This window comes from Acipenser ruthenus, chromosome 24, assembly GCF_902713425.1.
Source record: "Acipenser ruthenus chromosome 24, fAciRut3.2 maternal haplotype, whole genome shotgun sequence".
In the NCBI taxonomy this organism is placed as follows: Eukaryota; Metazoa; Chordata; class Actinopteri; order Acipenseriformes; family Acipenseridae; genus Acipenser; species Acipenser ruthenus.
In genome coordinates this window covers 24685582-24698171 of record NC_081212.1, presented here as the reverse complement: position 1 = coordinate 24698171, position 12590 = coordinate 24685582, and the positions used below count along the sequence as shown (strand labels likewise).

General features: G+C 37.4%; 1 protein-coding gene across 2 annotated transcripts in view; it reads right to left on the bottom strand.

The window, feature by feature from the left end:
- Window positions 1-8989: 8989 nt before the first annotated feature.
- The window catches only part of LOC117429193 (A disintegrin and metalloproteinase with thrombospondin motifs 17-like), an 84640-nt gene continuing 81039 nt past the window's right edge, over window positions 8990-12590 (bottom strand). For both annotated transcript variants that reach the window (XM_058998901.1, XM_058998902.1), the window contains 2 exons: window positions 9636-9813; window positions 8990-9213 (listed from right to left, as the gene is read on the bottom strand). In XM_058998901.1, coding sequence (XP_058854884.1) covers window positions 9062-9213; window positions 9636-9813 — 330 coding nt within the window. In that variant the 3' untranslated portion in view covers window positions 8990-9061. The remainder of the gene's footprint in view (window positions 9214-9635; window positions 9814-12590) is intronic.

The window sequence follows — 12590 nt, the reverse complement described above, 5'->3', positions numbered from 1 at the left end:
TACCTGCTTCCCTCTTCTATTCCGAGGCAAAGAAGTGCAGATAATGTTTGACAATCCAGCAGCACTTTTATAAACTAAACCCCTACAGACACCTCGGCACGCATTTAAAACTGTCTACTCCACAAAACAAGCAGTAATAACAAGGTGGCAAGAATGTTCAACAGAAAACCTACCACCCAACCCCACTCCCCAAGAGACATCTATTAATCCAAATTAAATATAGCCAGTATGCCAAACAATGTGTGTTTCTTATAATTGGTTTACTGATGTAGAAAACAGAATCCAGATTTTTCTATTCTGCCCAAGACCTTGTTTGCCAGAATGCAATGACTGCCCACACTTCTTCGGCATAGCATTAACATTACGCAACTCTGAAGAGCAGAACAGTTACTATTTACCAAGCGTTTACTCCAGCAATTGAATGGGAATATTTTGCATCTTGTAGACAGTTGCACATGCAATTACCTTTGGGTATCTTTTATGATGCCTCCAGAATATATAGGGCAGTATAAAAAAAATTCAGGATAGTTCTATTAACAATTCTTGAAAAATATCACCACCAACAATGGTGCTCTGGTTTTGGCATTGCTTACCTCTGCCTAGTTATTTTACATATTTAGAAAAAATTAAAACATCACTAAAATCATTGCAATAAAACTTTATATTGGAAGAGGTGCATCTCCTAAAGTATAGGCACTCATGTATGCTTTTTTTTTTTTTTACATATAAAGAGGACTCATAGGTCGTCGGTTTGCACCCAGCCTCTGCCCTGTGACATTAGCATAGGAATTCAGGCCAAGATTTTACTATAAAGGAAGAGATAGTGAAGAAGGCTTCCTTTGGGGAGGCTGGCAGTAAGTATGAGAATTCAAATAACAAAAAAGTTAGTAAATACTGTATATCCTTTGCTAACAGCTGTTTTTCAGAGATGCAGGCCTGGCCACTGTATGTTCATTAAGCACTGCAATTTCTTGGCTGAGAAAAGGTCCTCCATCTGGTGTTTGAACTAAATTCCCATCTACAGCCTACATTCTGGGAAGCTATCATGAAAGGACACTCCCTTCACAGATTTCTCTTGACATGCTAAGTGGAACATTGCACACTCATTTGTTAGGCATAATACTGTTGGGTTGATAACATCCTAATGTGTTTGTTCTGCAGCACTGTATTATAGGAACAAAGTAAGTTTGGGAGCCAGTAAATGTGTGCATATAATGCAAAACCAAATACCTTACTCTGACTGTGCTTTGTTCTAGTCGTATAACATGTGAACCATGAGTGGAAATGTAATCTTAGTTCAATTTCCACTCTGCCCTATTGAATCCCAAACCCTACACTCCAGTGACCCCCAGTCTTCAGCTGCAAATCCACTTGAGTTCCAATGGATTAATATGGGCGACACATGGAGAAAGCAGACTCAGAGGTGAGCTTAGCCTGATCCAGTGTTTAACGAAGACAGTTCCAGATTGAGCCTGAAGCTTTTACAGTTCACTCAGCTCCAGTATAACCTTTCTGAAAACCACCTGTCACCGCTGCCTTTCCTGCAATGCAACTCTTCAACTTCTGTATCTAATCTAATAGCAATTTCCTCTCTTAACGTCCTGGAGACATGCGATAGCCCTCGCAATGGTCACCTACAGTAGGAGGCGTAGCCCTGTTCTCTCCCCTCGCTGTGAAATGTCTGTTTTGAAAACACAGCAGCGCACAGGAGACCCCTATTCCCAGATGAAAACCCGGCATGTTGACTTTTTGTACCACAGCTGTAAAATCTGGAACACCTGGCTGTTTGTCTTTTCAAGGGGCTGAATATTACAGCGCATAATTTAACACAGACTAAAATTGGTTCAGACTTGATATCTAACTTGGGATTTGAAAGAGAAGTGGGGATGCAGTAACTTTGCTGATGGCTGTCTTTGTCTAGCACTCACCACGCTCGCTGATCAAACAGACTGCTGTAAAGTTCCCCTGTCAGTTGGGGGAAAGGAAGTCCCAAAAAGTGGAGTTTCTGAGCTCGCAAGCGAATCACATTCACTACTGAAGAAGACAGTGTGGCTGCAAATCATTACTGAATGAAGAAGCCTATTCTTCCTTTAGTGCTTCTCAAGCTGCATGACTGGTATCAGCAGTGGAAAATGGTCTTTGTTTTGTAAATTGTGTTCAGTTTAATTGGGACCTCCTTTTTTTCAAAAAAACTAAATACTAAAAGTATATTAACCCTTTACGAGGAACCTATCAAGCTGAGCTGGCTTATTTGACACTTTTCAAGCCAGCTCCCACTGTTCACAAACCCCTGTGTTATAACATCTATACTGTGTTTTCTGTTGAGATTGTTTTTGAGATTTGAGATTGTTCTGATTGATCTTTCAGTTGTGAACACAGTTACTTCCAGCACATTAACTTATAAACCTTTCCCCTGCTTCACTGATGGCACTCTCTTGTCAAACGATCAATAGTTTATGAGAATTCATATCCCAGTCTTGACAGACAATATGAATGGTTAATCAGAGGGTCAAAATGGAAAACAAGATGCAATACAATGCATGCTATAAGCTGTTCTCTTACAGAGGGACAGTGTGCTATGCGGCAGTGGAAAAAGCAAACATACCTTTGTAATGAATTGGAAGGATGCCATCAGTCAAGGGGCATTGTCTATCCCAGTGAGAATGCATTCTGCAGTTCCTAATACCTATTATGATCCAGAGTGGAATCTTGTTGTCTGTCATATGGTTCCATAAAAGTTCAATTGTTCCATATGGTTACTTTGTCTTCATTATCTCAGGTTAATGAACACTGTAGCATTAAATCAGGCTGTGATCTAAAAGTATAACTATAAATGCAAGCTTCTGCACTTAACGGATTTGATGATTTTATTTATTTCTTTTATATTTACACTATTTCAGAATTATTTATTAAGACAACCTACTACTAATATCTACAAAAGGCTCGCTCTCTTGAATCTGTTGCTGGTAGAGCTCTGGCAAGGCAGTGAGCAGGGTTGGCCTGCAATATTTGTGCTGTACTATACACCTGTTAGGCTTCAAAAATAGTAGATTCACCTGTGGATTATCCTTGGATTTGGAATGATGTTATTATTAATCATAGGTTGTAATGTATAAACAGCTGCAGAATCCACAAGAACACCCCCTTCAATTACTTGGCCATCCAGGTTTTAAAGCCAAAATCCTCAATGCACACTTTTACCACTATATATATAAAATTGAATAAAAATTGCTAAAATAATAATAATAAAAATATATTCTTGGCAGCCAATGTACATTGCACATTAAACATAAGTAGGTACTATGAAGAATATTTATAAAAAGACCCTGACAACAATATACTGCTCGCCAAACAATCACAAGTGGAGTATGTTGGCAATTACATCACTCTGGCTATTCAGGATCTGGTACATATGCGCAGTAACACTGCAGTATAGTCTCAATTAAAAGAGATTCTAGATTTTTAATTTTTATTTAATTTTTTTTTTACAGCAGACCTGCAGTCCAAAAACTTAACCTTAGGATTACCTCATTTGTTAAACTAAGCTGAAATGAAATGACGCTGGCTGGGGTAGCTAGCGTCTCGCTGGAGTTGAGATCTAATTAACAGCTGCTTTTTAAAAACAATAAGGAGATCTCTATCACCATCATTTTTGTAAATTCCATGAATATCGTGCTTTAAAATCAAGCAGAGATTCATTTCAGACTGTAATAGCTTCTGTCAGGTGCCATGGCCAACGCTGAAAGCCAAACTTTTGGAAGACCCGGCGGAGAATGATGTCATGAGGAGAGTGCCAGCTCTCGAAGTATGTTCGAAAGATTCATCTTATTACAAACTGGGCTATGTTTATTTTGGAAAGTTTACTATTATGTAAAGGTCGTTATCCACTATAAGCTATGAAAGGCAACTTAAATACTGGCAGGTGGAAAAAACATCTTCCCTAATTTGTGTGCTTTTAATACATGCTAGGAGCCATAGGGACCCAAAATTACATTTGTTAAGTCATTAAAAGAGATTATTATTGTTATTGAAACATTGCGATCTGTATTCCTGCCCTTGAAAGATTAACAGGTAGGAATGCAGACTGGATCATTGCTTGATGCCAGTGATGTTAGAGTGAGAGTCAATGGTACAGTATCTACAGCAGGATAATTACTCTGTGGATTGCAGATTCTAGATGTGTTTATTTATGAAAGGAGCTATATAAAATAAACAAAGATTGATTGATTGGTTTATTAAGTGTAATGGTTTAGCCAAAGCATCCTCTAGCCACAGCTATGTACAGAAGCTTGACCTGTTTCCAATAATATTTTAATTATGTTGTTTTCAACATTACTCTGTGTCAAGGACACTGTACTGAGCAAATAACACAAAGCGTTGCTGTTTTTGTACTGCATGCCCCTGAGAGTTTAGCATGTGAAAGTTAATTAAATATCCAAAGAACAAAGTAATTGTTCAGTTGAAAACCAAATGGCGATAAAACATTAAAGAAGTAAGAGGATAGTCAGTCTTATAAAGTGTGAGTAGTAATATATATATATATATATATATATATATATAGATATATATATATAACAATAGAGCTTCGTTCATACAACAGAGTAATAACCTCTGCTATCTTATAGATTTTAGTGAACCAGGTTTTGAAAAGTCTTAGATTTCTCATCACGCAGCTTTTGTTTTATTGCTCTGTCAATGTTCTTTCCTTCCCAAATGCACACTGTGGAAGGTAATCAAGGATGGGGTGTGCTGACTACAGCAGCACCAGTGTCACCATGCACTGATAAAACCTGTTAATGTGTACATATATATATATATATATATATATATATATATATATATATATATATATATATATATATACGGTTTATCAGCGTGCTTTTTAAAACTGTGGACTGGATTTTCACAAGCTTCCTCCACAAGAGGGCCTGGGAGCGGGGCAGAGCGCTTTCTCTGTCAGTATTTCAAACTAGTACAGTCAGAGTCCCAGTTTAAACTGTGTTTATACTCACCTGCACCTGATACGACACCCAGCTGTATAATAACTGTTCTTAACATGCGAGACGGAACATCAGTTTCTTTAAAAGGCAAAAAAAGAATGCGATTTATAATACTTGACCATCAGATGGTGCCAACGGATGAGTAAAAAACATTGAATAGAATGACCATGTTTGGTTGGTTTTAGCCACCATACTGCATCACCAAAATAAGGTTGTAATGACAAGGCTTGAGAACACAGCTTTTATTTTATTTTTTTTTTAAAACATTTTGTTATTTTATCTTTTAAATTTTTTTTATTTCCTATTTTTTTCTAATTTATTTTGTTTGCTGTTGGGCTACTCCTCCATCAGAATATTTATTTTTATTTTCTATCTAATCAGAAACCACCAGACGCTTTATCTGGTATGCAAAGTGGAAGTTTATTGACTGCCTAATGCACGGACACACTGTAACTGTTCCCAGGGAAACCAGCATTATGGAGTAACATAAAAGTCTTGATACTTTCAGCACTCAATCACAATGAGTTTGAGTGTCAGGGCTTATAGGTCAATAACCATTTTACTGCATTTATCTGAATGGAAGTGAATCCATTTGCTTATCAATAAGTATAATAGTAAAAGCCTGGCACTGTCAATAATGCTGGCTTTGGTACGATGAACAAATGCTTTCTCCCTGCATCAGTTGTTTGAAAATGTTAACAGCAATATCTCTGCAGGACTTCTTTTGATCCTAGCAATCATTCTCTGAGGCACTGGTGATGTCGTTTTACTGCTTATTGCCAAGATATTTCATTTGCTTTCCAGGCTGCTGTGAAGCTCTAGGGGAGTATGCCAGTGTTAGACTGGTTCAGTTTTAAAATAGAGGTATTGCTTTTCAAGGAAGATAAACCGTACGCATGACGGGTCTTTGTCTTTAATGCAAAAATAACCAATCTGTTTGTTAACCCATCACCAATTTGAGAGTTCCTCTCTTGTGATAATGTCTTCCCTCTCCATTGTGTACGCAGTCGCTAAAAAGACATTAAGATTACATTAATGTAAGAATTGCTTGATATGCTAGGGCAAGTATTGCATATGATAGTCTCAAGCCTCTGAACCACAAAATAAGCAATGTGGGTACAAATTTTGTAATAATGTGTTTTGTGGTATTTCAGTGTGTAATAAGGTGGTACTTATTCAGATCTGAAAAAAAAGATGAATGTTGTTTTATGAAATAGGATCATTTGCAGTATGAGCATGGGAAACAAACCCTTTCATGCATTAAATATTTAAAAATAGCTGAAAAATGTAGACTTGGACGCAAATATATTTTTCATTGAATGTGTAAAAAGAAAAAAAAAAAAAAAGTCATTGCCCTATATTGGGGAAAAAATGATATCCTCATATGAGGCGATCATGAATTTGCATCTAACATATTGTTGTATCCATCCCCATATGAAAGGGTTTAAATAGATTGTTTTATAGGGTATTTTATAGATAATGTTTATCTTAACATAGCTAACTACAAGTCAGCTCACAGTTTCTAGGTGTGCCGTAATTCCGACACTAGCTACTTTGCAATGTCTGCTTTCATCTGGTAAATGAATACCATACCAGAGAGGTCTGCATTAATAAATAACACCACCACGTCACAAATGAAAATACCTGGAAGCAGCAGTCAATGTGTTAAACATGCTTGTAACGGTTTTTAAAATTGTAAAACCACAATAATTAAAGCTGTAGGAAAAAAAAGTCACAATTGAAGACCAGTATTCTCCATTTTATTATACTCACAACACAATTCTGAGAAGAAAATAAAAGTGGTGTTGTAACGGGTTTATGGTAAAATGGAGGCATCTTACTTAAGTTCAGGTAGTTTAACAAGTCAGCAATGGGTTTGCAAACATCCTTTATCATCTCTTTTATATATATATATTTTTAAAAAGTAACATTACTAAGATATCTTCAAGTATTATATTTATGATACATTTCATCATCTCAAGAAAAGATATTAAAACACTTTGACAAATAAAAATAAGTACATTATCAACCTACAGTCCACTTGGAATGATCTCGTTGTTTCCATGAAAGATCTATTCACAAGCGTTCTCCATTTCGTTTTTGGCCACCACAAAATAACTATTATACTGTACTAACAGTACATACCTATAAGTAAATTACTAACTTAAAACATCTTTACATTTTACTCTGTAAAAACAATACTATCGACATGATGGTTATATCCCTGTATAACATGAAAATATTAAAGTTATATCCTTCAGTACGTCTTTTTTACTTAACCAAAAATAGCACCCTAAAGAATATATTGGCAGTCTTTGTACCAAAACCTGTGCAGCTAATAGCTTACAGTACTACAGTTACAGTACAGGAGTACGTAGTTATGCATATAGGAAATAACACCAGTAAAATGAAGCAAATAGCACCACAATCATTTGGAAATGAAATAAGCTACATTTCAGCTACTAACAAACAACACAAATAAATCATATATTCTTCTGCAGTAGTGAAAAATCTCCTTAAACTGTTCCAAACACACAAGTGGCTCTGTGCATTATTTATTGACCAACAGCATTGAGAAGTAAGAACCATTTCACTTCGGTTTGGCGAACAGCCAACATTGGCTTGAAAGCCATAATCCAGAAACTCTTATTCTGAACCTGAAGAATGGTGTTTATTATTATTGTAATAAAGTACTTGAGAAAAAACATATGCCAGCACCGCTATGTATAGAACATAATGCTTTAAAACATGTCAGCACCGCTATGTACAGAACATAATGCTTTAAACATGCCAGGACCGCTATGTACAGAACATAAGGCTTTAAACATGCCAGCACCGCTATGTACAGAACATAAGGCTTTAAACATGCCAGGACCACTATGTACAGTACATAAGGCTTTAAACATGCCAGGACCGCTATGTACAGTACATAAGGCTTTAAACATGCCAGGACCACTATGTAGAGAACATAAGGCTTTAAACATGCCAGGACCGCTATGTACAGTACATAATGCTTTAAACATGCCAGGACCGCTATGTACAGTACATAAGGCTTTAAACATGCCAGCACCGCTATGTAGAGAACATAAGGCTTTAAACATGCCAGGACCGCTATGTACAGTACATAATGCTTTTTTTTTTTTGGTATGTGCCACATAGTAACAACGGTTCAAAGGATTAACGGGACAGGAGAGACCGAGCACTGCAATACTTCATTACTGCACGGACTGTAAATATTATGATAACCATAAATGAAAACTGTCATCAAGCAGTGAACGCTTAAACAGTGCGAGTGGTTGTGGTTAAGAGAATCTCTAGGCATGGATATTATTACAGTATACAGCATTCATTAGAAGTCTCTGAACCACAAAACGCACCATAAAAGACAAAGAGGATTTGGAACTGAAAATCCTCTCGCCGGACTGGAAGAGTTCCCTGCATTGCTGATTAGTCAGCTCCACTGAGAACCATACCTGGCCATACTGAAGGACATGTTGTGCTTTTCTGAATTCATTTTATACCCAATAAGCATTTAAAGCATTGAGATGTCATTTTCATAAGACCACCAAGGAAAGCATGCTACATTTTAATCCTGTTAACCGCTCTAGTCCATATTACTGGGTTTATCATGAATTACTAGTTGTGGGTTTACCTTTATCTTTGCATCGATTAAAAAAATTGAAGCTACAGAATTAAAAAGGAAAGCATATAAAACCCCCCTCATCTTTGATAACTGGCCTGCCAGTGGCTTGTAGTAGACTGGGTGTGCTGAAAGCCTTCACAAATGATGTCATGTCACATACTCTACCATAACTCTCCAGACGACCAGCTCCTTGAGATGACTTCAGCAGTAAGTTACTACTGTACTTTGGTGTTGCAGCATAAACCTTTCAAGTCATAAGAAGGTAAGCTTTGGAATCCACCCACTTATTAATGCTTGGTACCCCAGTTCATTTTCCACACCCCCCCTCCCCTCCCCCCCCCCCCCCCTCCCCCTATGCTTCATAACAACACTTTAAATATATAAGGAGGCACAAGAAGAAGAAGAAAAAAAGGTGTGATTAACTCTTTTGGTGCATCTGGTTTTCATAAAAGTCTCTGCAGGTTTCACAGCAGCGCTGGTACCACCTCATATCCTGGCAAAGGTTCTTCTCTCGTATTACTCGGCAGTAGACTGTCCACTGGTCCCCTGTGCATTTGTACGTGAGGGCAACTTGAGAGGGGAAGAAAGGGGGAAGAAAGAGTTAGAAAAACAGGCATCCTAATGTGCAATGTTACCCAGTATGGATCATTTCTACAGCCTGTAATTAGGATGTAATGCATGACATATCTGCTGTTGATTGGATAGATTCAGTTATGTAATACAGTAGACCAAATAACAAGGAAATACAAGTTCATCTTCAAGGGTGCATTTGGGACAGTAGATTTTTAAACAACATTAAAACAAACCCAACCACCCCCATCCAAAGCTGGGTTAAACTCCTGTTAAGTGACGGCCCATTACCTAAAATAATTTTGTCAGGCCTTCAAGACTTTACAAGTTATTAGAAGCACATCCTATAAAAAGCAATGTGCTTAGAACTACTTGCAGTAGTTTCCATTTTCAATAAGGTAAATGGCATGTGGTTTGCTTACCGAGCCTTGGTGATGTAATTGTGTTCACATTCACTTTCTTGTTGCAAGCTGCCTGGTGGCACTGCCTGTAAGCTGGCGGCTTTGTCACAGAGGGACACTCGTTGCCATGGCGACCAGTCACTTTGTGCATACACTGAACCACCCTGGACTGAAGGCCCTTTCCGCAAGTAGAGGAGCACTGAAATTCACAAAGAAAATGTCTGTTTCAATCAGTTCAGCCGTGTTCATGTTTAGAATTAAAACACTTACAGGAGAATATTACATCTTGCTGAAAAAGTCAAAGTGAAACAATTGTGCAAGCAGAGCACATTTGAGAAAAACACATTTTAAGCTTCGAGATGCAGAACATTTATCCACCATATTTATTGCTATCCATCTATGTCTTTGCTGCATTGTGATTGTCAGCATTTTTATTATATTACAGAAAGACCCCAGGGACTCTGAATTGTAGGTAACCCACAACAACAACAGAAAAATAAACAAAACAATCAAATGGTTCAATAAACCACCTCAAATCCCAGGTCAGTGATTTTCTAACAGGTAAAATCCATGTCCCCAACACTGGTGCCCTACAGGGTAGAACTGCATTACCAAGAAAGCAATAACACTATTCTTTAAAAAATTCCAAAAGATTAAGCTATTTTTTTTTAAGCCATTGCTTTGAAATCCACTATAATTAAAGTCAGCACTTTGTGTAATTATGTCTTCACAGTTAGTGCACACACAAAGCCTTGACATTTCCCCTTAATTTTCTTTAAAATCCTCCAACTAGCTAAAAGCTCAGGTTTAAGTCTCTCGATTTCCCCCCTAAAGGTACCAAAAAAAGTCAGATTAAGAGTGCTATTCTGTCCTATAAGCGGGCCATTGTATTCATCACTTTAACCACCTCGTCTCTCCTTGTGAAAGCGCACATCATGATGAAAAACGAGAAAGTGTTCAGTTTGCACACAGGATTCAATTTCATCACCATTCCTACAGTCTATTCTTTTGTTTTCATCTCAAAACAAGGTCACCTCCAGCACTCTGGAAAACTCAATGGCTTCATGTGATGTTTTGCAGCACACCCTGTATATCGAGTTATTCTGATGTAAGAGACAGCAGTGCTCACTCAATCTTGTTTTACAAATGTAAAAGAATGCCGCTTTTTCCAGGAATTCCACTGAAAGCCTGCAGTGTGCAAAGTGAAGGCTGGGCACAGCAGTCACGTGTGGTTCTGAATCGGTTGGAGTTTTATTAACCCTTTATCAATATTGTGACCATTTGGCAACAGCTCATTAGTGTTATTCAATGGGCTCGGCCAGTAATAATGTATTACAATGCTAAAAGTTACAATTACCATTGTTAACATACACCTGTGACCCAAGACAGATTCGAACCCTGGTCTCCAGTAGTTGTAGGATGGTGCCACCTAACCCCCACAGATGTGTCCATTCCACATGGATTTGTGGGTAGACACCTGTATCATTGGGGCAGCACATGGGTAATCAAATGTATCTAATACAGGACAATCTCTGCTTTGTGACAACAGGCCCTTGTGAGTCACTGGCAGTGTTATCACATATTTACTCTCAATAATAAAACATGCTGCCTCTTCTCTTTTATTAGGTTATTTTCAGTCCTACAAGTTCCTTTTATAAAGAAAGTTCCTTATTGGTTCTCTTGACATATGACTTTCCTGAGACACAGGAGTAAAGTAATTTGGTTATTATTACCTGAAGCGTTTGCAATGGGATGGAACTGTCGTGCATTCGTTATTATAATATCTAGAGAGTTTCATGAAGTTTCATGAGAATTGATCATTCATATTTAATAATACCATACATCAACACAACTGGACTATCAGTTATATTAATGAAATATATCTTTACTGGCATGGACTGGTAATCTTTGGTATGTTCATGTGCATATGCTGTCTATTTTTTTACAAATGAGCGCTCTTGCAAATGGTATACGCTCTATAATAATCTATTTCATTATTGTGCAATCTGTTATCCAGACAAACTGACATGAAGTAAAAATGTAGGATACAGACAAGATTCATGTGCTTGACAGAAGATTACAGAGATTCTCGGTACGCAAGGATGACAATCCGTCAAATGGCAGAACATGAATAAACTAACTGCATGTGTATTGAAATGGATATGTATGCACATCTCAATTTCTGAATAGATTTAAAAACAAGCGTCCTTCAAAATTGTGGCGTCCTTAATCTTGCTTCAGTGTTATATTGCATTGGACCCCCCCCAAATAAATACATTTTAAAAAAAACAAGAAGCTATTAAACTGTCATGCTATTAAACAAATAAAACACAGACTTAAGATAATATTGATGACATCTAATGCAAGTCAATAAAAAAAACAACATTTTTTTTTTTTTTTTTTGAAGCTGGGAATTTCAATTTTGATCTGTGAAGTTTAAGTTTTGGTTTTAGTTTGTGCAGTAAAAAAAAAAAAAAAAAAAAAAAAACAGGATTGACCCCGTTGTCATGTGGAGGTCATGCATTCATATCAGATCTCTCTTGTAATATCAGCCTGATCGGGCCTCATGAATAATGTACGTGGCGGAGATCCATGGCAGTAATTGAACTGAGATTTTCAACAAGGTGGAACCCTGTAACTGTCAACAACCCACTTTCTTTCATAAAAAAAGAACCAGCAATGAAAAGAACTTAAAGTATATTAACTGCAGCCCAGCCCAGCCCAGCCCCTGACTCGCTGTGTGTGTGACCCTGAGCAAGTCACTTAATCTCCTTGTGCTCCGTCCTTCGGATGAGACGTAAAGCCAAGGTCCTATTGCAAGTGACTCTGCAGTAGCAGATGTTGATGTATAGCCCTAGTCTCTAAGTCGCTTTGGATAAAAGCGTCTACTAAATTACTAAATAATAAACAACAACAACATCACCATTATCATCATCTAATGGAAACTATGTTTACATCAACTAAATAAGAGCACTA